Genomic DNA, 27344 nt, shown 5'->3' on the forward strand with positions numbered 1-27344 from the left:
GGTGAGGGAAATGTCTTTTGTGGAGAGGGTCACCTAAAATCCCCCTGAGGGACTGTGAGGATCATAAGCTTGCTACAGAACTAGTGTGAGTGGAAGTGATCCACTTCCTTTATGTATCCAGCTTCATTAGGATAGTGCCAGTCGTCATAAACTGCTACTATTGTCTGATCAAAATGCTAGCTTTTCAGCATTAGTCTAATAAAATGGTAAACAAGTTTGTTTAATGAAAGGGACGTGAATTCTCCTCAGAAAATAGCAAATCAGGGTAAAAGACCATTGTGACATTAATTATTCAGCAGGCAGGCTTCGAGTAGTCCAAAGTGGGAATTTGTGAACAGAGAACTGACGACTACGATGACAGTATTTACTGTGTGCCATTGCAGGAGTTACAGGGAATAGCATTACATTTAGTAAATCAGGTGAGGGACAAAGGAGGTGGGACAGAGTAAGGCAAGTTCAGGACTTAACAGATTTCCAGCAACACAATCTTTTCATTTCAAAAGAACACCTACTTCCATACCTGTTATGCAGATAATCACATAATACAATTCAGTTAGAATATGTCTTGAAAGGCCTTAAATGTCAGGACAAATTACGATATGGTTTCAACTAGCAATGGTTTTAGTCCTAAAATGGGGAGGTTCTCAGTTTCCACGTACACCAGAAATGGAGAAAGCAATTGTCACTGTTGAGCTACGAAAGGACAGTCCCTTCCCCACAAGCACTACACCATGGAGGTAAGACCCAGTGTTCAAACACATCTTGCACATCTGACACCCTCACTGGAGTGTCACATATGAAGAGTCGTGTGCTCGCCCTCCATGATGTGGCTTACGACCTGTCATCTGCCTGTAAGAAATACAAGACTATGCTCCATGACTGACAGCAACTGGTCCATGGCCTTTACTGCTGACTTACTTCATGGAGGGGTTTCACTTCCAGAATCACTGGATTCCAATTTTAAGAGAGATTAGCTAAAAGAAACATCCATTTTTGTCATTGCCTATCCTCTCTCCACTATGCTCACAGGGTCTATGAGAAGATCCCAGCTCAGTGCTTTGACTGGTGAGGAGAAAGGGCATATTCATGCACCTGGAAGAGGGGTTCTGGTTTGGGGATGGCTGTTCTAGTGTAAGGGGGTACATGGAAAACTCCACTGGGCCCCCAGCTTCAGACAAGGTAACGCAGACCATTCTCAAGGAAAAGACGTCAAGCCATGGTGCAAAGTCCAAGCATGACTGCTGTCCATCAGGGATGGCTAATGGAGAGCAGCACAGCTTTTCAGGTACAGGGGCAGGAATGCTTTTCTTCCAAATGAAGGTAAAGATCAGGTCACGTGTGGCTGATCAACATGCTTCTGTACTCTGAAGTTCTGAACATTAAAAGGATGGTACAACATGTAAGAGAGAGATGCTTGTGCAGTAAAATTAATATATATAGCTTATGTCATCTTGTGATGTTTTGCTAAGGAGAATGGAACAACTCTACAGGAGAAAGCCTTAGGGATGTTGGATACTGCAATTGAATGGGCAGAGTTATAGCAGGTATTTTGTACCTGTACATGACAAATTCTCCTGTCAACCCACTTCCATAAATAAGTGCTTCTCCAAATTGTCCTGTGGATAAAGATCCAAATCACAGAGGAGAAAACACACTGAACAGATCAATAGTGGAATTAGAAATAATTAGTTTGGTGACTCAGTATTTTACTCAGTATTTTTTGCTTCAAACCTGAAATAGAAACTAGTCTAGAGCTGATTAATTCAAAATAAAGACCTCAATAGTGTAAGATTTGCGTTTCACTCTCAGCAGATGAATATTCTTAAAATATACACAAGAAAAATACCTGCAGATTTTCCTGGGCCAAAGAAAATATTCCTTCAAGTATTTTTCATGTCATGCCATCAGTGAATTCTCAGCTACCAATACCAGGAAAAACAATCCCTTTTTTGCCCTTGTAATTAAAGTGAGGAGCTGCTTTTATTTTGCTGATTGCCACTGTTGTTCTAATTATCTCTTGCAGACTCTGGATTCTTGTTTTCTGTTAGCTATAGCTCATATTCTCACACAGCTTCATCCATAATTTCAGGTAATGCAAGAACTGACTGAAATCTGTTGTGAACAGGTATTCATCAGCTTGGTTGCTTCTTCATCAATTACAAGTACTCCCAGCAGATGCAATCTCTTATTGGCTTTTAATTGGTTCCTTGCGACAGTAGGATTTATGGGCTTTTTTTCCCTGAATCCAATTTTATTACAGGAGCTTTGTGATAGTTATGGATTCTGCAATGATCAAAATCTGATGGAAATGCTACTAGGCCAAAATCAAGCTAATAGAATGATAATAGAGCTGATTTCATCTGAGGAGCATTAACCTTAATGAAAACACAGAAAATCAATGTGAAAGGCCAAAGGAGGAATTACTTATGCATCCGTCAAGTCGAAATTAATCATTTTAAGAGGAGTCAGGAAGGGAAGGGATCTTAGCACAGCAATACTAACAGGAAGACATAGGCATTAGCTGAAGTAGGTCTTCATAGAAAGATAAGATACTAGGTCTAATAGTGCAAATCAGGAGGGACAAGGAACTGCAAAGAATAAAACCGCAATACACTGAAACCTGTTCATACAACAGGGAGGATTATTTGTCTGTTGTTGTCATTAACTGCAGTCCAGAGGGCAGACGAGCTATTGTTACAGGTGGCTGCGGCCAGCAGATGCTCATTAGCACAGGTTTAAGAGTACATCCCCTTTGTTTTCCCTTAGATGAAAGATAAGATAAAATGTATTTGTGTTTTAAAGTGCCCAGATGCTACCTGTCGATGAAATACTACTTGTCTGCATATCCCTGTTTTCAACAAAGGACATTCCTGGTGTAGCAGTATGTCCCACAATCAGTACCCTGTCTTGATGTGGAACAGGAACCAGAAGCATTTCATTCCACTTCAGATTTAAAATCCAGACTGGGAAGGGGCCAGAACAGTCCTGTGGGGTGGGCTTGAGATTTGTTAGCAGGAAGGTATCTCTGGATTTGCAAACTTCAAGTCACAGGAGCAGGCAAGCCATCATTACTCCAGTTAGATGGAGAGGAGGGGGGACTTGGTGATGCTCTGTGATTAGCCTGGGTCACACTGGCAATTAGCAGCCAGAGGAAGGGAAAATATGAAAAACACAGCATCACGATGCCTGCCCACGGATTTGCACCCATGCCAAGATGGGGCACAAAGTGTTTCCCCGCTTCCATCGTGGATGAGCAGCAACACAGAGGAGCCCGCTCGGGCCCTCAGCACCCACACGCTCCTCCCCAGCTCCTGTCGTTATTCATTGCTCCGGCTCCCCTGAAACACCTTTGCACGGGCACCACGCAGGCGGATGCATCCAGAACGAGTTAGCCCAGCATGCCTGGGCTAGGCACGTGGTTTTCAGGAGAAAACCCAAAAACAAGAGAGTCTAACATGACATGCACCGGAGAGCTTGGTTGATAACTATTCAGCAGAGCATTTCAACTGCTCAGCAGAGCATTTCTCTCTTGAGTTTTTTCCTGCCATCTGCTGGAACTTCTTCTTGATTCCTTCAGCTACCACAGAATTTCTGTCCTTAATTTATCTTTCCTAACCTGGTACTGGTACCACTGGCCTTTAAATACCAGAGATATCCTCTCTTTCTTTGTATATTGTCTTGCAGGGTGGATTTAGTGTGAGAGCCTTGCGATTTGAGCTCAAATCCTTCTCTTTCGGGGGCAATTTCTGCATATAATTGATGCAAGGGGAAATGGACTAGAGCAATGAGCTTGTACATATTCAGAAATACTGTTCTTCACAGAATCATAGTTGCTTGTACCAAAGAAATACTGTCAAAATCCTGTCAACTGCACATGACAATACCTGGGCTTGAATTTGCTGGCTTAACGCAAGTGTTGAGATTATTTAGGTTATCCAGATGACTATGGCACCTGCTGTAACCACTCCCGGAGACCACTGTGACCAGACAGTGGCAGTTCTGCACAGCTGAAATGGGCTCACCCACAGCCAACGGCACAGCACTGTGGGGACACAGGCCTCATGCCAGGGTGCTACCCCAGAAGGCAGGCCATGACACCTCATGCAGCCCCACCGAGGCATAAACAATGGCATGACGTCGTCATCCTCACACCCGTGACCTCACTCAGCACAGCAGCTCAGCCCTACGCTGCCATCTCCCCCTCCCTCGGCCCAAACACCAGCGGGCATCCACATCCTCCCCGCCGCCCGCCCACACTCAAGATGGCACCAGGCGGCGCCCCTGCTGCCAGGACTAACGATGGCGCGGGCGCCACCCGCCGCCGCACGCACCCCGGAGCTGCGCCCGCGCATGCGCGGGAGGAGGCGGGGCCGGGTTGGAGTTTTGGCGGGTGCCGGGCAGCGCGCGGCCAGCGGTGAGTGGGGCTGTGTGAGGGAAGGGCCGGGGGGCATGGCGGGGATCGGAGGTGCAGGGGGATCGGGAGCCCAGCAAGCGATTCCCGGGGGGCAGAGGCTGGGGTGAGGGATCGGAGATCCATGCGGAAACTCTGGAGGAGGTCGGGGTTCCCCCGGGTGAAGGAGGTGGCCGAGCGGGGAGGGGAGCCGTGAGGGGAAGGAGGATCCCCTGGTGAGGCGGGGGTGGATCCCGGGCAGCGCTGGAGGAAAATCGGGGGTCCACTGGGGGCAGGGATGGGGATCCCGCGGCTGCTGTGGACCACGGGGAGCGGGATGGCGGCGGACACGGCACAGCCGAGCTCTGCCGGACCTTGGGAGCCCGGGGCTGGCCGTCAGGAGAGAGGCGGGGGGAGATCCCGGGTGAGCCCCCGCAGGACCCGCTCGGCAGCAGGGTGGATCCCTGGGCCAGTGTCACCAGCAGGGCAGCGGGAGCCCGGAGCTGTGTGGTGGTCGCTAGCCACGCCTGCTCGTGTATGCTCTTGAGTTTTGTTTTGTTCTTTGCTGACAATTAATATTCTGGGGAAAGAAAAAAGAGAGAACTATTAAAAGTGGAATTTATGGGTGTAACAAAAGTGTCTGCAGCAGGACGACCCGTAAGCACAGAGTTAGAGTTTGGGTTTGTGAGTAATCCATCCCCAGTGGATTTCTCTTCTGTTATCCAGTCTCCCCTTGGCCGTTTACGTCTACCTATGCTGATTATTTTTCATGGCCATGTGTCTGTGAAATGGAGGAGCTGTGAGAAATGTAGAACGTATGCTTTTAAGAATAACTGTGTTGTGAGGAGAGAGCGAAACCCTGCTGCCTTCTTCTGTTTTCAAATGAAGACTGAATCCATTTTGGAAAATTGGCTTTAGTTAAATGCTAATTATGTTTATAACACAGGACTAATGAAGTGGAAATGGTTATTACTAGGAGAACATGGTAGGCCTTTCTTAAAATCTCTGTTTGTTATGGGCTTTTTTCTAAAAGTAATGCCCTTGCACTGCAGTGAGTTCAGCATAGGTCAGACTTTAGATGTAGAAAATGTACATGGAGATTTTAAATTTAGCAGAGCCCTCATCTGCAGCTGTAAACAAAAACAATCTGGTGGTTTGCAAATCATCAAATAAGGAGCCTGAACACAACATGTATTTCTAGTTGAGCTGTATCTATTTTAACAGTGTCAATGTTGTTCTCCCCATAACAGAGAATATTTTTCCTTGAGGAGCTCCTGAAGAAATCCTGGTGAAATCATGGACGGTAAGGGGGAAAGTACTCTTTTAGTTTCAGTAGGAAAGTTGTCTTCTGACCAATATGTTAGTTAATAAATGCAAGTGTTCAGAAAGCTTGGTAAACCTTTTAGCAAAGGAAATAATGTTGCACTGACTTCACTTGAGGAGGCCTTTGAGGTTGCCCCTTGCCTTCATTGTTGTCACCTTTCTGTGAGGCTGCTCTGGCCCTTCCCTGGTTTTGTGTTTTCTTCAGCAGCAAAGGCTAAATATGTTTCTTATTTTGTTCTGAATTTCAGTTCTGCTGTGTCTGTCCCATTCCTCTCTCTGTACTTGATTTTTCCATTATTTGTACCTTTGATCCATGTTTCTTTGCTCTATTCTCTTCCTTGAGCAAAGCATACATGAGAATAAGCTTTCTTGCCTGCCTTGCATCTTCTTCTTCAGCTTCTGTTGGCAAAAGCCACGTGGGTGTCTCTGTAGAGCTCCTGGCTACACCTTTACAGGTCTCGAGGCTTTTCCTTGTAACAGTAGCTATTGTACAAGCAGCTGCATAGGAGGAAAAGCCAGTGCTAAGTGGCCTGCAAGTTTTCATCCTACCAGCCAGCCTGGATCACAAGCTGAGAGTGTCTGCAACCACACTTCCATCCAACCAGACAGCAGGAACCTGCTTTATCTTCCTTTAGCCTAAGTTGAAGTAGTTTCTTAAGAATGCCACTTGCTGCTCTGATTTAGTTTCAGTTGTCATTAGCTTGTGATTAGAGCATCTTGGATGTTTTATTCCATGGCAGCTTTCCTCTAACTGGACAGAAATAACACAGAGTTTAATTTTTGCCTTAGCTGATGATGACTTGGATCTGTTGGCCTCCCTCCTGGAAGAAAGCGAGGCAACTGAGGAGGGGAATTCTCCTGAGGAGGAAGATGCCCCAGAGGATGAGAGGGGAAAACCAGATGAATATGATGAGCTCTTCGATGCAGAAGATGATGCATCCTACACTGAGGAGGTCGATACTGAGGAGAGCATGATTGATGAGCAGAAGGAGAACCTGGCTACACTGTTTGGAGATGTAGATGACCTGCTGGAAGAGGAGGCGGCAGAAGAAGCTGTCCCCACTTCAGCTCCCAGTCAGGCAAAAGAGAAAACCAACCAAGAACTGCAAGGTTTCTGTAACAGCATCTTTTATCTGATTTGTGATATATATCTTGTCTCTAGAGAGCTAGTGGGCAGAAGGCAGGGCCTGCTGCTTCTCACTTTGGGGTGGTGCCCAGAGGGGGAATGGAGAAAGTCCTTGTGAAAGTTTCTAAGTCCAGTTTTCAGTGCTTAATGGCCAAACTCACCAAACCTGTTTTTCCAAAAGAAAGACAGAGGACTGAAGTAAGCCAGGGAGACTAAACTAGCTCTGGTGAGCAGGAGAGGGAAGGTTGCCTATGTACCTGTGCCTTGTCTGATGAAGAGCAATGTTGCTTCAGTCTTCAGGGCTATCATCCTGGCATCTTTCACCAGTACAGCAATCCCTTCCCCCTCAGGACTTATCAGCAGGAGGTTCTGCCATACCAGCAGTGTGGAAGCAGAGCTGGCCACTGAGCCTTCCTGTGTCCAGGCCACATATTTGATGATACTGGAAGCATTTCTTTATAGTAAGGAGTGCAATCATCAACCATTTAAATTGTTTTATGTTCAGTAGGAAAGATACATGCAACATGGCAAGGAACATACCACGGTCAAGTAAAATATTTATGTGAGAGAAGTCAGCTTCCAGGCTGTATGGAAAAGTGTCCCTTCACAGTGACCTATGTAGACTCAAGTAAATCTGTATGGTGGCTCGAGTCTTTGTTTTCTAAGTTGCTACGATGTAGTAAAACTGCCAGACTTCCAGGGATCTCATAAATCCCTGTTTGCAATGGCTTCCTGCTGTTTTCATTATTACCCTTTTTCTTCTCTCTTTCCTAGCTGAGCTGAGAAAATTGCAAGAACAGATGAAGATGTTACAGGAGCAGTTGCAAAAGACTGCTATTGGGCAGCAATCCAGTTCAGGCCCTGAGAAGAAAACCCCTGGTAATGAGACTAATTACATGGGTTTATGATTTGTTGGCCTACCGACGTGCAATTTATAGGCAAGACTCCAGATAAGCCTAAAATGGGCACTAAGTAGCAAGGAGGAATGGTGGTCTGGTGTATTCCCACACAGGTTGTTTCCTGCGGCTACCAATTAAATTAATGAGCTGCAGTTTTGGTATCTGCATCATGGCTTGATTCTACATCAACCCTGGTGAGGCCACACCTTGAGTACTGTGTTCAGTTTTGGGCCCCTCACTACAAGAGAGACGTTGAGGTGCTAGAGCGTGTCCAGAGAAGGGCAACGAAGCTGGTGAAGGGCCTGGAGAACAAGTCTTATGAGGAGCGGCTGAGGGAACTGGGGTTGTTTAGCCTGGAGAAAAGGAGGCTGAGGGGAGACCTTATTGCTCTCTACAACTACCTGAAAGGAGGCTGTAGAGAGGTGGGTGTCGGTCTCTTCTCTCAAGTAACAAGCAATAGGACGAGAGGAAATGGCCTCAAGTTGCATCAGGAGAGGTTTAGATTGGATATTAGGAAAAATTTCTTTACTGAAAGGGTTATCAAGCATTGGAACAGGCTGGCCAGACGGGTGGTGGAGTCACCATCCCTGGAGTTCAAAAACCATGTAGATGTGGCACTTCAGGACATGGTTTAGTAGGCATGGAAGTGTTGGGTTGACGATTGGACTAGATGATCCTAGAGGTCTTTTCCAACCTTAATGATTCTATGATTCTATACATGGGGCAGCTTTCATGACTGAAGTGCTCCAGGGTCTTCTGCTGGAAGTGTCCTTTCTTACTGGCAGACATTGGTACACCCAGAAAGCAGAACTATGTTGCTGTAGTACATTGAGTGTAGTAATGAAACTACATGGGAAAATTGAAAAGCAAGGGGATGTTCCTACTTTCCGCAGCTTTGTGGTTTCAGTGACATCCAGAGTTTTAGGTCATCATGAGGAAGAGGCATTGGGGCTTTTCCAGCTGTTGCATTTCAGATGCTGGCAACTTAGCTGAAGGGCTTCCATGTGGACTTGTTATTCAGAGAATTACTTAATTTGGAGCAGTTCTTAGTGTTTAAGTCCAGATCTTGAGATCTCATAAATACTTTTTTGTTTTCATGGCCAGGTAAATCTCTCTGTCCACCCTTAAAGGAAAGGAAAGTTCAGAAGCTGCAAGAGTCACCATGTTTCTCAGCCCAGCTGGGCAATCCTTCACTGCCAGCCAAGCAAGGAATCCAGAAATCAAAAGCATCCTCAGCAGGTACCATTCTCAGTCTGCCTTTCACTGAAACACACTGGACTTCTGTCGAAAGCCTGTCTAGTTCACAGCAGTGGTGTAGACACATGCAGGATTGTTTTACACTGGTCGGTGCACCAGTAGCAGTCTGGTCACAGTGGAACAGAGCTCACTACAGAGTTAATTATTGTGTTCTTGCAATGGGTACTATGCTCTGTACTGCTATGGTTAACTTGGACACTGACAGCAGTCTAGCTTGCATCTGTGTATCCTACAGTTTAGCTTGCCTGGAAAATGAGAGCTGCTCTGGGAAGCTCCTCACCAGGCAGAACTCATTGCTTGAGTTACATGTGACTGATCTGGAGCTGTCGATTAGTTCCCAGCTGACTGGGAGACCAGTTCAGTACAAATAAGACAGTTTTACACCTTTTTCCTAAGTGTGTTATATTAGACTTCTGTCTCTGGTCAGGTGTAAGTTAGTGTTATTTTTATTTAGAAGTTTTCTTTCATTACCAAGATTTTTTTTCTTGCTTTTTTTCCTGCTAAAGAGAACAAGACTCCTCCTCCACGGCAAGTTCTCAGTCTGGCGTTCCAACCTCTCAAGTCTGCTGCAGGAAACACACCCAGTAAGGTGACCAGAGAGAAGACTCCTCACATGCCTACATGCTCCAGTGCAACAACTCAGCCGGTGTCTGTGGAAACCTTCTCAGGACTGAGATTAAGGTCAGCAGCCCAGCACTGACTCTGTCTGAGGACATCACCGTCCAGTAATGTGAGAAAAAACGCAATCAGTCCAATGTCCTGTGATGCTAGTCACACAAGTGGTGCGCAGAGGACTGGATTTCTGATTTGCTGTATATATGTCGTTTAACCATGTCAGATTAGTCAATTGTCATTAGGGGATGTAACACAAAGCCACAGCATTGGCCGGTTGATCAGTAAATAGGTAACGTTGACTTTTGGCTTATTACCATATTTCTGTTTTCACCTTTGCTCTTTTCTAACAAAAAAAAGCTATAATTTCATTAGCACTCCCTTCCCTGGGATGTCCTCAGTGGTGGAGGAGGGAAGCAGTGGGCATGTGCAAAGCCCGACTGTGCACCAGTTGAGCAGATTTTGCATCACACTGAGAAGCATCGGGAGCCACTCGTGATCCCCATACTCGATGTGGCCACAAGAGGTCTCTGAATACTCACGGTGTCTTTCCTCACCAGAAACCATGCTGGATTTCCAAACCTTGCTCAGACAGTCGTGCTACTCAGTCCTTCCTGAAATGAGCAGAGTTAACGTGGGCTTGGGGCTAAGTCGTGGTGTAGCTTTTTGGACAAAACCCAGCATGATCAGTAGCTTTGTGATATTTGTACAGTGTCCTGAACTGAGGGGTTTTGTTTCAAGTGAACTCAGGGTGAAATAAGGCACAGAGGCATTTTGCAGCAAGACATAGTCTCCCCAGGAGAATTCTGGATGGTTTTGATTGTCTCTGTCCATTTATGCCAATGGATGTGTTCTCTTTTACATGCTTTCGCTTGATCTAGAAAACCTCGGGTTTCATCGGCTGAAATGGACAGGAAAATGGCTAACCGGAAGCTCATCCGACTGTCCCAGCTGAAGAGCAAACTTGCTGCAGAAAATCTGGAGGAAATAGACTGGGTAACATTTGGAGTCATAGTGAAGAAGATCACTCCTCAGAGTGCAAATAATGTAAGTAACTTTGTTGTATCCCTTGCTCAGTTCAAGTGAAATGCTCATCTTCTTTCCTGAGAAACTAATTAGGTCTTCAACTTAATCAGCCAACTCCATGTAGTTAATGAAAAGCTACTGCATTGAAGATCTTGGCTTCTCTCGTTTCATGCAGTAATGCTGCTTTTAGTCCTCAAGGTAAGTCCTTAGCCTGTCTGGTGCAACTGTCCCAGACAGTAGCATTGGCTAATGTAACCATGCCATAAATCTGTCTTAAATCTGTTCATCCGCTGTTATATGTAAAATGCCAGTGCGAAAAAAAACAACTGTGTCTCTCAGTCTAGACAGCCCTCTTGTTTTAAATGTGCCAACGCATTCTGCTTCCATCATTTCCCTAGAGGTCATTCTGTCCTAGGTGGTGTACACGTCCTATAGAAAGTCATTGATGAAACAGAGATCTGGATATGCCTTGGTTTTGTTTGTTCAGTGGGGTAAAAACCCCTTTATTCAGCAAGCAAGAGTGCTGTCCAGCTTTAGTATCAGGAAGATTGGTGGTAGCAGTATTATTGTGCAATTTTGGCCTTTAAGAATCCCAGAACTGGCTGTGTGGTGTGGCTGGAGATATCGTATCTAACCTCTACTGAGGTTACAAATTGTGCTTTTCTAAATCAGGAAAACCCAGAGGGGGGAAAATCAGAATAACTCTTTAAAAAAGCAACAGCAAGAGGGTATGCAGTCGGTGTCCCTGTACTGAGAGCTGAAAGGAAAGCGAATGTCTGTTCCAGGGCAGAACCTTCAGTATCTGGCGGCTGAACGACCTACGGGATCTCAATCAGTGTGTCTCACTCTTCTTGTTCGGTGATGTCCACAAAGAGCACTGGAAGACAGACCAAGGCACAGTCATCGGGTTGCTCAATGCTAATCCTATGAAACCTAAAGAAGGCTCAGATGAGGTGAGAGGATTTTCACTTGCCCATCAACTGTAGATAAAAACCCATAGCTGAACTTTTTCATATCTGCTTGAGATTTAGCTTTATAACACTTGTTAAGGCTGAATTACAGCAGTCTGCCTAAACGGTTTGAATTGCATTCAGATATTTGCATGGTGTGTATTTGCTCCTGGCCTTCTGGAAGACTGAACTTTAAGAAGTCCCAGTAAGCATCTAAACCCAGAGTTTATTCAAGTGTTTAATCTGCTCTTGGTAGCAGTCAGCTCTTCCACAGATGTAGGGAGTGTATTTTCATTTCAGTTTATTCAGCTACTTCAGTGCAATGCCTATTTCAGCCTAGAGGTCTCTCAAAGCTGAAAATGGTGGGGAAGCTCATTTCTCTCTTCTAATTTAAGCATGAGATGTGATTGCAAAATGTTTCCTGGTTCCAAAATCATGACTGAGAAGAAGCAATATTTAATTTATTAAACGATGTATTATGTATCGTAAGTTGACACATAGTAGTTCGCTTGTTTAATCAATTACTTACAAATGCTGAACATGATGAATTACTTTTCGGTATGTATCAAAACATTTAAGGTGGCTTCATTTTGCTAATAAATTAAATTTTTTTAATATCTTTTTAATTGCACTGGAATGGAAACTGTTTTTACTGACTTCTGTGAAGGGGAATTTCAATCTAGTAGCTGGTGATGTAGTGTTGTGCATTTTAAATTCTCCAAATGGAAAAATTAAGAACCTCATTAATTGTCTATTAAGCTATATAATTGCTTGAGTTAACATGAATAAGCAGTAGAAAGTCCCGTTGGTGAGTAGAAAGGCATACCAGATTTAATGTAAGGGCTGTATTTAACTGTTAAGAATGGCTCTTCTTAGCTAAAATGTACACATTTAGAACTACATTAAAACTGACTTCTCAAAGCGTTTCTTACCTACAGGCACAATTCCTAGTATCTTTGGTTGTGTGAAGTAGACACTCTTCTTGCACAGGAGTCAGTTTTGATTGGACCTAGACATATGGAGAGGGACAGAGAGCGCTTAGCGCATCTCCTCTTCCCATCCACTGCTGAATGTGGTTGCCATGATGGTGTCAGAGCCAAGCGGTTGTACAGGACCATCATTTATAGCACAACTAGATCTGCCTTTGCTGGTCCTGGTTTCCTGAGGCTCTGAGTATAGGAATCCAACGTCTTTCATGTCTTTGTCAGAAAGAAATTAACTTTTTTTTTCTTTTTAACTGAGCCTTTTCTCAAACTGAACAGGATATGTGGCTTTCTTAAACTAGGCCTGCATTTTAAAACTGCATTGTTTATACAGCTTTATTACATAGCCCCATACTAGCTACTATACTAGCTACTACCGAAACATAGCCCCATACTAGCTACTATAAAGAAAATTAACTCTATCCCAGCCAAAACCAGCACACAGAGGTACCAAACTGGACCAGAGCCAAACCAGTGACATCTAGAAAGAAGCCTGTCCAGTCCTCCTCAAGGCATGTTCTGATTTCCTTCTAGGTGTGTTTGTCTGTTGACCATCCCCAGAAGATCCTCCTCATGGGTGAAGCTCTGGACATGGGCACCTGCAAAGCCAGGAAGAAGAATGGTGATCCTTGTGCACAGATTGTGAACCTGGTCTGTATCTCAGTAGTTAGGACATCCTTATGCTGTGGGTAAAAATTTGGCTGCTGATTTTGTACTGACGCTCCGACCCTTTGACTTGTTTCTGGATCTTGACTTGTAACTAACTAAAGTGGGTGGAGAAACTGAGAAATGAAATCCAGAGGAGCTGCCTCTGATGGCACTGTAGCAGCAGCATCGTAGTTCCCTAAATGCAAAGCTGGTGCTGCAGTGAAAAGAGATGGTCTTGACCCATGACTGCCACCGTCTCCACACCCTTTCACTGTCCTTTGCACCATGCAAGCTTCCATGCACTGCGCTACTCACCCAGGGTAAAACAATAGGAGTTTTTTCTTGGGAATGGTTGTGTTTTTCGGAGATGGGTTTAACCCAATGAGTTCACTGGTCCAGCGTGCCCACAAGCTGCTAGACTATTTATATCTGAACATGGGGCACTGGAGATGAGAGGACGAAGGTGTTGGGATTCTTCTTTTAGGGACAGTACTGACTTGTACTAGTTTAAAGGACTTGTGGACTATGTCACTTCATGGCTATGGTGATGTTATGATACCTGAAAGGAACCTGTCTAAGTCGGAAGGGTTATAGTTAGTACGGTAGCACTTAGAAGGAGGAAATAAAATGAAGGAATGAAGAACTGGGGAGGAACTCAAAGTGTATGGAGTGGGAGGAAGACAAATACAGAAGGTACTTGTAGCAAAACAAGGCTGTGATTAGAGACCCACTCCAGGAGGTGGCTGTGCACAGGGCTCTCAATGTCAGTGGGATGTTCCAGTGCCACCTGGAACAAACTGTAGATGGAGGCTGTGTAGCAGAAGAACCTCATGAAGGAATTGGCTGTCTGTTTAATTAGTGACAAAAAATGTTTTATTGTGGGGTAATTGTAGTTATACAAATCTGGGGCAGATGAATATAAATGAGAATGGAGTGGGATTTTTTTTTTTTAAAGTTAAAGAACACCCTGAGTGAGTGAATTTATGGCAGTGCTGTATCTGACTGGCAGGCTCACTATCTTCAGTTCTAAACTCCCTCGGATTGACACTGAAAACTGATGAATTAATTTGAAATGAGTGCATGAAATATCTTGCTCCGGTGTTAGTTTTCCTTTGTGTTTATACCAGTAAGAAAACTGCATACAGTTCAGAGTCAAGAGTACAGAATCTGGGCAAGAGGACCTGGGACATCAGTTGGCTTGAGCCAAGGAATAGCCTTAAAATTCCTTGAGGCACAGGTGTTTTTCCAGTGATTAGTATGGGCAATTTTAGTTTTGTTTTGCATTGCTGGAGTGTGGGCATATGTTTGCTGAGTTGGTCAAATGCTGGAGTACTACAGTAGAGGTGTTGCTTCAGTTTAGCCATAGAAGGATGCATGTGGGTGAGAGGAGTGAAGTAAATTGTAATTCCTAGTGTTCTGCAACAGGCTTCTCCCATTTCTTTTCAGAACGACTGTGAATATTGTCAGTATCATGTACAATCCCAGTACAAGAAGCTCAGCTCGAAGCGGGCAGATCTGCAGTCCACCTTCTCGGGTGGCCGCATTCCCAAAAAAGTTGGTCGGAAAAATCCCAGTTTGAAGGAGAGGCTGTGTCAGGATGGGTTTTACTATGGAGGTGTCTCTTCAGCAGCATATGCAGCCTCAGTGTAAGATAAACCACTTCTTTCCCTTGCTTTTGAACATAATTTCCCTCCCATATACAAGTGAGCCTGAAGCTGTCTCTGAGGGAGTCTATTTAGTTAGAGGTCCCTTTGACTTAACTACATTCACCAAATGGGAATAAATGCCCCAAGTTTGCTGTAATCCTCCTGGCCCCATGGGGTAACAGAGCTGCTATTTGATAGGTACATTTTAACAGTCAGTGCTAAGATGTGGTGAGGGGTGTTTTTACCTCTAAATTAATACTGTCTTGTGAAGCCAGGTGGCATTGTGTTTCAGTAGATGAAATGCACTTTATCATGAGATCCCAAGCATTCGAGTCTCTGAGACGAGTATTTTTCAGTGCCATTCCCTTACTGTATTTTGTTATGGCTCATTGCATTTAATCCCAGATTCAGTGTATTCTGTATTTCCTCCTCCTCTCTTCCTTGGCTGAAATAATACAGTATCACTATGTGTTAACGAAAAGACAGTAGTACACCCTGCGTGTTATTAAGCGACCAAGATCAGTAGATCAGTATGCATCTCATAACTAGCATGGAAGGGCCAGGTCCTTCATCCAAATTCCCCTGAAGACAGCTGTGGAAAGACTTGAGTCACAGCTGGATCAAGCCCTGTGCTTGCACACAGCTTTCATTCCCTTACCGCTGGCCTCTGATAACTGGTGTGACTCCACAGTAACGAAGCAATTCCAGCCTCCTCTCCGTCCCTGGAACTAACTGTGAGCAAAGCTTAGCCATTACCTACGTTTAGTTTCCTCTCAATGCATAGGAAATACATATCTCAACCCAGGGAGAAATGGGAGATCCTAAACATTGTGCTAGAATTCAGATTTAGATCCACATCCTTCCCAAAGAGAGACAGATGACAGGAGAGAGGCACCCTTTAGGGTGGCTGGAGTTTTGTTGATGCACTGGGCTAGTGTTCGAGCTCCTGTCCTTGCTCTAAACATGGGAAAACTCTGATGTTCTGATTTTGTCTCCTCTTTCTAGTGCAGCAGCTGCAGTACCGAAAAGGAAGATTCAAACCACTCTCTCCAATCTGGTCGTGAGAGGAGTTGATGCAATTGTCCAGGAAACCAGGCAGAAAATTGGTACCTAACTACCCATGTAGTCTCTTCACCCTCCAGATATTGCCAGCTTGATGTGTATCAGGGTCCTGGGACACAGCTACTCACTGAATGAATCTGGCAATTGGTTTGCTACAGAGATAGTCATTTGCAGGCTGCTTTCTCAATTGATCAAAACTCCTCTTCCCTCTTGAGATCGCAGCTGCAAGGCAAATGTAACTAAGCAACTGTGTAGCTCCATGCATCTTTTTTTCATCAGTGCCCCTGAATTAAGTCTCCTCTTCTGTCTTTGGACAGTGACAGAAGATCTTTGCCAGATTAATGGAAATTGGAAGTTTTAAGAACTTTGAACCAGAGAATTTATTTTATTTGATTAAAATAAATGACTTCTGTCAGTCCTGAAAGCTTCCAAGGAATACTAAGTATAAATCAGAGTCAGGTCTGCAATGCAGGGGACCTCCCGAGTACCCAGCCTGTTTCTAGTGCTTTTCTTTTGTGATCTTCAAAGCATGTTCCTTCCATAGCCCTTGTGATGTCATGATCTTCCCTGCCTCCATTTTGTTTCTGTAAAGCTTTTAATATTACACCTTTTTTATGCTCAGTGGAGAGCAGATGACCGGTTATTCAAACTATATGCTCTAGATGCCACTTAGATGTCTCCTTCACATCTTTCCATTCCCTCGGTTGCCTCCATTTCAGACAACATAGTGTGTGTCCTGTCTCTAGCTTTTAGCTGCTCTTAATTCTCCAGGGGTAAGATGTGGTGGCTTCAGGGCTTTCAAGCATTCTAAAAATGGGAGCAGTGGGAACACCACAGGCAGCCAAGGCTGATGGGGAACAGACTCACTGATGAAATTGCTGAAGGGGTAGAAATATCTTCATGATGTGTTCTGTGAGGACAAGGCCTTGGGCAACCAAATATAACGTAGAAGTTGGCTTTGCTTTGGTGGGGTGCTCACTCAGGTGACCTGCAGGGGTTTCATCCACCTAGACTACTCTACATCTCTAAAGCCAGGCCTGCTTCCCTTGCTGGCTCCAAATCTGTTGTATTTCTGCCTCTTCTGCTTCAGGTGCAGCAAAGAGACCCATGCAATGTTCTGAGGAATTCAAGGAACTGCTGGCACAGCCAACTTTTGGAGCACGAAACCTCTGCAAACACTGGACCAAAGCAGGTATTCTCTTTTTGCCTGAAGGAAAACCCACTCCTGAAATCCTTCTGAGCAAACATTAGTGGATTTGTATTTTGGTTTCATTTGGTTTTTTTCCCAGATGCTGAAAAGAAGCAAGGGGCCAATTTCCAGTCTGTCTCTGCTTCAGCACTGCTCAAGCAACAGAAACAGAAATTGCTGGAGGCCAGAAAAAAGCGATCTGAAGAGATTCAGAGGCGGTAATACATACTGACTTTCACAGGAAGGATTTTCTTATTGTGGCCCTAAGTATAATTGTGGGAGGTGTTTTGCTGTTTTAATAAAAACTTCATTTAAATAGAAATACCCCAGTATTCAGTGGAGAACCAAATGCTCCAGCACAGTGCCCAGCAACTGGAAGGCATGATGGGAGGAGGCTGATTAGAGTAGGAAACTGGGGTCAGGAGTCCTGGTTCTGTTCATTGCTGGCTTGCAAGGATCTTCTGAACCTTAAGATTTGCTAAGGGTTTTGTGCATGTCTTGTTAACAAACCTAAGAAGAACCTCAGAAGAGCCACACTGGGTGAGACTGAGATTGATGTGGCCAAGTAGCTTCAAAAGGCTCAACAAGAAGCAAAACAGAACCTGAAGGAGAATAAGACTAGGCACAAGCATTATGATGTTTCCCCCAAATACTCTTCCAGCCTACAACACTATGTATTTCAGGGACTCTCCAAGCTAGAGGTGGTGTCTGTCACAATATCTCTGAAGATTTGGGGTCTTTTCCCCATGAACCTGTCCAACCTCTTCACCATGACCTATGTCAACCTAAGCATATATGTGACTCCTGTGACAAGGAGTCCCACTGCTGAACTACCTGTTCTGCAAAAAGCCTGTTTTTGTGCTTTCAGCTCCCATTTCCCAGCTTCATTTGATGCTTCTCTCTGTTTTGTTTTGGAAAGCAATTAATCATTCACTCCTTCTGGTGACTTCTTCAAGTCACTCTTGATTTCAGCGACCCACTGAGTTCCTTACCAGTCTTGTTTTCCTCTCCTGAATGCCTGAATTGCTGCATGATTTTCTAGCAATAAAAGGCCAATTAGTGAAAAATCAGTCTGCATCCCTTCCATTGCTATCTGTTTCTGAAACCTTTCTGTCTCTTTGACTTGTGTCCCTATTTCAATGGATTATTCTTGTCTTACAAGGTTTCTTCAGAACACAAGTAAAGCTGGCAGCCCTGCTTTGCCGTCCTCCTCCAGACAGTCCTCGCTCTATTCCCCAATACCTGGGGCAGAGTTTCCCAAAGCTGCAAAAATGTCAACTCCTCAAAGGCCCAGGCTGGGCACAGGCTTCTCAGAAGGAGAAGATATCCTCTTCTTTGACGGGTCTCCACCTCCAACACCAAAGCTAGACAGCTTGGCAGAAGCCAAAAAGGTAACATCTCTTTGAATCTTTTAAGTATTAAGAAGGGGAGGTTAAGGGAAGTTTGGTTTGTGGTAGTAGAGGAGTCTTTGATCAGATACAGAACAGCTCAGTGCTGATATTGGTGAAGTTTCTGATTTGTGGGATCAGACTGGGCTGTATTACAGTACACAAGAAACCTGCAGTTCCTGGCAGCTGTTAGTGCCAAGGTTCGTGCTACCATCTTGTCTGTAGTGAACCTCCAGAGCAGTGGAACAGCTGCTAAAGAGGGGCTGTGCCTGTGACCACAGGAGCTGGTGTCTCTTGCTAATTCAAAATTCACCTGAATTAGTCAGCAGTGAGTTGTTATGATGCGTGGTGCTCATGAGCTCACTCTTGTCCTTCTCTGAAGACAAGTATCACTGAAGCCACTGACACAATGGCAATTTCAGCAAATGCCAGTTGGGCGCGGACAGGCGACAGAGCAGCCTCTTGGGATGGGACTGGGGAAAAGGAGATGGGGAGATAAGGCATCTCATTTAAGTTGTGAGCCTGATGCTAAGCTTTCTGCTGAAGAAACACCTCTTTATGCACGCTAGCAGCTTCTGTGAGTAGAAGTGACTGTTCTTCATGACCTGACGTAGTCTGTCACCTCTTGGGAACATTACCTTTGGAGAACAGTTTGGAGTAGCTGTGTTGCTCTGCTTTCACTCTGTTCTTCATGCAGGTGGGACAGAGGTTCTCTGTCCACCAGTGGCTGCTCTTTTGCTTTTGTGTTTTGGGGGTTTGGGACACCTTAAAGCATCAGGTTCTGCATAAGCCCTGGACCAGGATGGGAGGTGCTGAGGTGATTTTTACAGAATAAAGGAGAGCAAGGCCTGTTGCTATTGATTGTTTTACAAGCACGAAAACACTTAAGTGCTGGGAAGGGGCAGGGGATCTGTGCTGAAAATCCCTGGAGTGCTAAACTGTGCATGTTTGTTCTTTGGCATTGCTAGTGCTGTGTATTGTGGGTGTTTTCCGTCTGCCAGGTGAGCAACAGGGAACTAAACTGGTTTAGCTATGTTGTGCCATGAGTTTGGACAAGTTTGGTGTCTAGCCAGAACAGGCTGCATCTTTCCTTGGCACAAATCTGTTCACATGTTTGTCAAAGAAACTTTTCTCTTGCAGCAAGGAAGAAGGAGTCTTAGCATTTTGGGAGTATGGTAAGGAATAGTTGTACGCAATTTTCTATTAGTTCCCTGTTATTACCAAATTATGTGGAAGTCTCAAGTGATTTGATTCCTCTGGAAAACTTACTGATTTGAGAAGCAGTTAAAGCACAGCTGCAGAGATATCGAGCCTGGTAACACCCCTGGAGAAGTGATTTTATGGTTTGGGAAGTCACGAGAGGTTGGGTGATGTGGTGAATTAGATGTACAGCAGAGCTGGGAATTTTCTTGGGCCTCTCTTCGGCCAGCTCTGTGCTCAGGCCAGTGGATCTTTTCTGTCTCCTCTGTTTGACAGATTTCCTCTGCTACTTCTGGAAGTAGGAACATGGGAGCTAGAGTGGTCACCACATATTCACTGCTCTTTCCTGTTTTCTAGCTGGCTGCGATACACCGACTACGAGCAAAAGGCCAGATTCTTGCTAAAACTGACCCGAACAGTGTCAAGAGGAAAAGAGCTGATGTTGATGATGTCCTAGAAATTATTGAAAGAGTTGAGAAAAATGTTGCTCAGACACATGGTGCAGAAACAGAGAATGGTATGTAAAGTTAGCTTCTAGAATAGAAAAAATATGATTATGTCCTGGTGAACAGAGCACTAGTTACTGGGTTAAGGACTTAATTGCTGTGCCAAAGAGACGCCAAGTTAAGTCTGTTTAGAACTTAAAGGGTTTGTTGCAAAGGTTAAACAATCTCTAACCATGTGGAGAGAGTGTGAGATGTAATCTCTGATAGCTCCCTGTTCTCATCTCTGTTCCCTTTCCTCTGGCACTTGAGCATCTGCAATGTATGGCTGACAACCAAGGGAAACCAAGAAATAGTCCCACCTGTGAAGGTATCTGAATTTTCTGTGGGAACTTGAGTTTGCCTGCTGGTGATTTACCGTGTGATCTTGGATGAATTGCTTAATTCCCTTTAAAGCTTCACCATCAGTCAGGGAGGCAACACTGCTCTCTCCCCTGGGAGTGATGTGAAAATTCCTGGTACAGTACTTTGAGAGAAGATGCAATGTTATTTATAAAAATGCTTTTTATTTTTTCTGAAGCCGTATTTGAACTTGGCTTCATGTTCTCCTGAACTATGAAAGGCTGCTGTCTGACCTGAACATCTGCTTGAGAGACCTGAGACTTCCAAAATCTCCTGCAGTGGTCATGCTTAGAGATCACAGCCTTGTTTTGAACTTGGCTTCTGTAGGACTGAGCCCTTCTGTCTCCCTAGATATGGATGAACTGGAGCCTGCCCAAAAGAAACGGCGTGAGCAGCTGGCCTATCTGGAGTCAGAAGAGTTCCAGAAAATCCTGAATGCCAAGTCCAAGCATACAGGTGTCCTGCAAGAGGTATGGCCTCAATGCAGCCTTGACTGAGGGCTCAGAACTAGGGAGCTGTCTGGACTCCTCACAATGATTTCGGTGAGAAGCAGGCACCCATGTCATAGGTGCCAGATTGTCCTGACGTGTAGGGTCAAGGGTCTCTGAGCACACAGGGCACAGTGCCAGCATTATTGCCATTGCCATGATAAGGTCAAGTTGCCATCATCTTTTTTTGCTGCATTTGGAAGAATCAGTGAAGTTTCCTGGTTAGTGGATGATCAAAGAAATCCTTCTACCTTAAAACCAAATTAGCCACGTGCCTATTTTGTCACTCATTCCTTGACATCTTGGCCACATAAAGACAGCTGCCGACTTCATCTGGGACTCATGTAAGTTGTGGAGCCTGTGAAATGCCAGCAGTTGCCCTGAAGAGCTAAGAGGTTGGGTTTCTCCCATCACGGTCTTTGCTGAGCATGTTCCCAAGGATACAGCACCTCCAATGGCACAGGGCTCTTGTCTTGGACACATATTGGTATGAAGTCCTAGTTCTTTTAAGGTCTTTTGAGGAGTAATATTTTGGCTAAGAACCAATTCCATTCATTACATCTGCCTACCTGACCTCTCCCTCCACTGTCCTCATCGGTATGTGCCTATTTCAGTAGTACATGCTGTTTTTAAACACTCCCACTCATACATCTCAGAGGTGGCTCATTTCAGTGTTGGTGAAGCACAGCATGTGCACTATATGGATTTTTTTTAAGCAAGAGATATTTGGTGTTTCTCTGGCTCCCAGACTGCAGTCTGCTTCAAGCAGGCCCGGTAGTAATTTGCCCTAAGGCCATTTATGGAGTGGTTTCTCCCATCTTTGTCTCCCCACAACCCTTTTTGTGTGCCCCCACAGGCTGAGGCTGAACTGCAGGAGCAATACTTTCAGCCCCTGGTGAAAAAGGAAGAAATGGAAGAGAAGATGAGGAGCATTAAAGAAGTGAAATGTCGAGTTGTGACGTGTAAAACAGTGAGTGAAGGGGAGCCAGGATGACAGCAGGGGAGTGGGGCATGGACTGTAGAAAATTATGCTGGACCATCCTGCAGACTGCCCATTAGTCACTCTCTTGGCCATAGTCTAGCGCAGGGATCAAATGGAGACAGTTTCATTCCTTATGACTGTTGCCGAGAGCAGCCCCTGCGCTGAGTGACATGAAGACGCTGGCAAGGCAGGCTTTAGTTCTGTGCTCAACATCTCAACTTGATGTTTATGCCAGTGGGTTCCTTGAGTGCTGGTGTATCAGTTTCTTCCCTGAAGTGCTTTGTACCAGGACCCTCAGTTCCCCATATTAGATGACAAAATAAGCAAAGTGTCTTGAAAACATAACACTGGGTGGGATTCCTCTATCTGCATTTCCAGGGGCTTTGCCAACAGGAGCAGGAGTGGAGCTTTGTTACCATCCTAAATGTGCTGAGAGGAAGGGAGGAGTTATCTCTCATTCCCAGAGTTTCAGTCCCTGCTGGACTTTCCCTCTCGCTGCCTTTCCTATCTGTTTTGGGGCTGGACAGAGGGCCACTGTGTGCCCCATGAGGTGCTGGGAGCGGGGCCACAGTGTGGTGGCAAAGAGGGGAGAATGGCATTAGAAGGAGCAACGACAAAGCCTGTGGCAGTGGTCTCAGACTGGTGAGCTCCTCAGGATGGGAGAAGACAGAGGTGCTTTCCTCCAGATGTTCAGCTGTCACCAGTCTCACATGCTGGTGAAGTGCTTACAGCTCGCTCTCTCCTCCCTGACAGTGTAATTACACCTATTTCAAGCCTCTGGAGACGTGTGTGCAGGATAACCACGACTACCACTGGCATGATGCCATCAAGCGATTTTTCAAATGTCCTTGTGGAAACCGAGCTATTTCCCTTGACAGGCTCCCAAAAAAGCCCTGCAGGTAAGAAATGAGCCTCATGAAACAGTAACTGGGGCTTTTCCACTGTCCATTCACAAGTAATGCATTGGGTGTCACATAACCATGTCCTAAAACAGGAACATTAGCCCTTGTGCTAAGCAGTGTGGGAAAGGTGTGCGGCTAGTTTTGGACCCCCTCATACTGTGCAGTAAACACACACCACAGTGGTCCTTACCTGTCATCTTCATCTTTCAGTACTTGTGGCCTCTTCAAGTGGGAGCGAGATGGGATGCTAAAGGTAAGTGTGAGCCAGCAGTTTCTGAGCACCTCAGCACTCTGTCTGCTTTTGGTACTTTTGTCCCACACTTTGCTTTAGTGCCCTTAGAGCTGCCAGCAAAACCAAGCAGCTCTGCATTTTGTCAGGTACATACCTGCAGGCTGTGTTTTAGTGGACTTTCTCTTCTTGCTTTCTGTTCTTGAAGCTTTGTTTTATTTAACCGTGGGGAATTTGCTTTTGACCAAAGTTGTAAGAATTCAGAATTTCAAGGTTCCTAGAGTGTCTGTCAATATTTAATCAGGTAATTTAGCCCTACCGCAACTTCTGTCAAAGAAATGTTTGGGAGACATCTTACCACACATTTAACTACTTTTCTCCATGGTTCATGTTTCTAGGAGAAAAAAGGTCCGAAGATTGGTGGAGAAACACTCTTACCAAGAGGGGAAGAACAACCAAAATTTCTCAATAGTCTTAAGTGACCTGGAGTTGATTTTTTTCACAACATAAGGATGGATTTCTGTGTCTAAAACACATTTCTTTACTGGAATGCCAAGAGGATTCTGGTTTTAGGGATGAATGAGCAGGGGAGTCAATTCCTGATGAGAAGGACATCCACAAAGTCTCCACCAGGCCACTGCATGGATATTCAGCTTTGATCTTTTTAAAATTGACAGAATAAGGCTGCATGTGAAATACATATTCATGCCTGTTCTTACTAACAACTTGTTTACAAGATTTAACCTAGAAAAGAGGCATCTAGAGAGGAATTTGTACCAAGAAATCCCTAGGGATCCCACAATTTATGTTGAATGGCTGGTGTAGTGACCTCACCAGAATTTTAAGTGACAAATCATCATGAACTGTGAGGACTGCAGACTCCATAAGCACTTGTGAAGTTAATACTGCTGTGCATAAATGCCAGCCTGTCAAGGTTTTTCAGCTGTTGGCCGAAAAGGTGTGTGAGAAGGTTGTAGCCACAGAGCAGTCTTCATTGGCTCCAAAATGACTCACTTTTAACCTTTAAGAACAGATGTCAAATGGTTTCTGAGTTGTTTCCTTGGCTTATGTATTTAAAAAAAAAACCTTCAGTGGCTTTGGCATTGCAAACCAGTGGTGTTTATACTGCAGACTAGCGGGAGCTCTTTTGAAAGCCCTTTCCTTATCACACAGCCCATACCAGGTTCCCAGCACCATCCACACTACAGCACCTTTACAGCTACAAACCTGCAGCTCCCACTTTGAAAAGCATTTTAATGAATCTGGCACTGTTTTGTGAGTGGTTTTAAAGAGCTGAGCGATTACATTTAATACCTTTTACCCTTTTCCTGGCATTTTAAATTTTCCTGAAATCTTTCCCAGTCATCCCCATGTCAACCTTGGCTGCTGGCACAGCTGCATGGGGACAGTAGCTGTCTCAGACCAAGCAGGACAAGGTCTCCAAGGGGTGGTTCCTGAGAAGGGCTGTCTTCATACAGGCGTCTTTCTGAAAGCATATCTCTGTAGGTATTTGGCCAGCTTTTCCTGGACCTGATTCTTCTGCTGCCCCTAGGTCATGCCCAGTAGGATCACAGGGTATTTTTAAGCGCCTAAAACCACTAGTACCTCAGTGATTCGATGAAACTGCCACCAACGGTCTCACATGTCCCAGTGGCCTTGTTGATACCTCTTTTGTTTGCTTGCACAGTGGCTGGAAGAGAAATAAGTTACTTCATTTGAAGCAACTGGACAGATTTACCTCAGTATTCTGCAGCCCTTGTCTCCTAGTGGTGCTTTTGCTGGGCAGCTTTGCTAGGCATATTGCATTCATTTCAGTCTCATGTTGATACCATTTGATGGGTGGGGTGTCACTAGTGACTGTAGATATGTAACTATGACATTGCTTGGCAAGGTCTCCTGTTGATTCCTCATTCAGAATAAATACAGTGCGCAATAAAACACTCCCTGGGTTTGTATGGTATCATTGCTCTGAGGAGGAGGATGAGTTGCTTGCTCAACATCTTCATTTGCCTGAGAGCTCAGTGCTGAATCACCAAAAGGAATTGGTTCATGGTCCATAACTCCAGCAGCCATGCAGTTTTCTTATTCAGAGTTTCTCACCCAGAGTCCACAAAACCAGCATGAAATTCCACATCGGTATCAACCTTCAACTGGCACATTGAAAGCTTCAGGCTTTTTCCAGTTCTTGTCTCTGGCCAATGAAAAGGAGATTTCTGCAGAAATTAAACTGTCAAAGGTGGGGTAATGCTTTATCTTCATAAATGCCCTCAGGACTGTGATATGTAGGAAAGATATGTTCCTCCTTGGGAACCAAGGAATGAAAGCAATACTCTCAATTCATCCTTAGATGCAAAAATAGGATGAAGAAGCCAAGGCCCATTGCTTTGCTTAAACCCCAGCAGTAAACAAGGAGTGGGGGAGATAGATGTAATGGATTTTATGTGCCTCAGTCTATTTTTGGAGATACTTTCCTTGTGCCAGAGATGGCTCCAGCCCAGCAGAAGCAGGCAGGAGGGGAGCTACCCACTGGGGTGTGCTGCCACGTGAGCGCCCAGCCCCAGCACTGTGCCAGAGCAGCCTGCAGGGTCTCCGGTCTGTACCGAGTCAATATGTTTCCACCAATGCTTGGGAGCAAGAGCAGAGGCAGAGACCCACGAGAGGCAGCTCAGGCGTGACCTGAGAAGCCCAGCTGGATCTACACTGTCACTGGAGCTGTCCCAATTTTGGGAAGATGATACAAAGACCTCCAGCCTCTCAACGAAGAAGCTCAACTGCATGCCAGGCTGTATTAGCAAGAGAGCAGCCCGCAGGTCAAGGGATGTGAGTCTGCCCTAACGCTACCGGTGGGTATAAGGCATTAAACTGGATTAACATTACAGAAACCTCCACTGCTGCCATTAGCATTGCTGGTGAACCAAGACAGCGGTGTTGCTGAAGCTACCATGTCCCCTAAATCATTAAGCAAAATCACACTGGAAATGTAATGCTGAATGTGCATTCTCAGAGCCATTACTAAGATTTGCAGAGTAGTAAGCTGATAAATCAGCCCTTTCCCCAGCCAAATTTCCACCTGTCTGCAAGGTTGTTTCTCCAGCTACAAAATGTCTTGTGTGTATGTCAAAATGGGCAGGAAGATAACCAGCTTTTCTCGTAATAACGTCCTACAACATCAGTCTTGGTTTTTAGGTAAGTTAAGCATCCTGCCTCTCCTCAGCCCTCAACTACTGCTGAAATGTTAATTTAGAACACCTCGCCCTGCTGCCACAAATTATCTTTCCTTGGATTTTTACAAACACTTTGAAGAAAAATTAAACCTTTAGCATTTTCTTCCTTTGCACTAACCTGTTTAGGCTTATTAACTCCTGAGTAAAATCAGCTTATCGAAAACTTAATACCCTTTCACAATAAATACACCGCTAAAGGACCTTCCTTTTTGCCTGGCAGTTTTTCATGGTCTCTTGGGCCATCACATGCAGCTCCCCCAGCAAGCTGGACTCGCCCAGCCATTTCACATCATTTTATTTTTTTTCAACCCACTCACTGCTTGGCTTTTCCTTCCCAAAATTAAGTATGTCTGGGACAAGAGTGCAGGCAAAACTTTTCTCCTGTTCTCTTGGTCTCATTTCCTGTGCAAAGCTGTGTTGCAGATCCTGTTTCATTTTGCCCCGAAAACAGCCATGCAATGCCCATGTGAGAGAGCCTCAAGGTGCAACTGGGGTCCTCCACTGCAGACTGAAAAAACAGCCTGAGCAATCAGTGCTCTTTTCTATTTATACGACTAACAGCGACTCAAAAATGGCAAAATAACCTTTGTCCATGGTCCCTCAGACAAAAACTCAAAACCTGACTTTTAGAATGGCAGGCAAATGCAGAGGGAAGGGAAATCCCTAGTGTCTCTGGGAACCTGGCTTCTCCAGGACAATTATTTTCACTATTAAGTTTGCACCTTGCTGTTAGATACCTTCCAGACTTTCCTACCTGCGCTGGTGTTTGCTTATGCCTTTTGTTGGCTGCCTGACAGCTCTCAGCACAGGCAGCCGGATTTGCTGCTGTATCAAGATGTCGTGTGGCTTCCTCCCCAGCACAGCTGCTTATATTGTATTTTTCTGTTCTGTCTTCATAGACTTAGAGCCAAGAGAGGAGGAGCTCTGGCTTCAGGATACCCACACCGCTTGCATAATGAGCAGGGGAGTAATCGG

The 27344-nt window shown here is 45.0% G+C and overlaps 1 protein-coding gene across 2 annotated transcripts; it reads left to right on the top strand.

Moving 5' to 3' along the window:
• Positions 1 to 4326: 4326 nt before the first annotated feature.
• On the top strand, positions 4327 to 25092 carry MCM10 (minichromosome maintenance 10 replication initiation factor). 2 transcript variants are annotated; one of them, XM_075523627.1, is made up of 20 exons: positions 4327 to 4414; positions 5641 to 5693; positions 6503 to 6823; positions 7614 to 7718; positions 8843 to 8977; positions 9502 to 9676; positions 10489 to 10654; positions 11419 to 11586; positions 13101 to 13217; positions 14661 to 14860; positions 15866 to 15966; positions 17013 to 17114; positions 17212 to 17329; positions 18274 to 18502; positions 20057 to 20216; positions 20896 to 21014; positions 21889 to 22002; positions 22768 to 22913; positions 23127 to 23169; positions 23544 to 25092. In XM_075523627.1, the coding sequence occupies exons 2-20, from the start codon at positions 5687 to 5689 to the stop codon at positions 23625 to 23627; spliced, it is 2610 nt and encodes an 869-aa protein (XP_075379742.1). In that variant the 5' UTR covers positions 4327 to 4414; positions 5641 to 5686; the 3' UTR covers positions 23628 to 25092. The 2 variants fall into 2 exon arrangements, with proteins under 2 accessions (XP_075379742.1, XP_075379828.1); XM_075523713.1 differs by having other exon boundaries at positions 20057 to 20198; positions 23544 to 25091.
• Positions 25093 to 27344: the final 2252 nt, after the last annotated feature.

The sequence above is a fragment of the Mycteria americana genome, chromosome 1, assembly GCF_035582795.1.
Source record: "Mycteria americana isolate JAX WOST 10 ecotype Jacksonville Zoo and Gardens chromosome 1, USCA_MyAme_1.0, whole genome shotgun sequence".
NCBI classification, from domain to species: Eukaryota; Metazoa; Chordata; class Aves; order Ciconiiformes; family Ciconiidae; genus Mycteria; species Mycteria americana.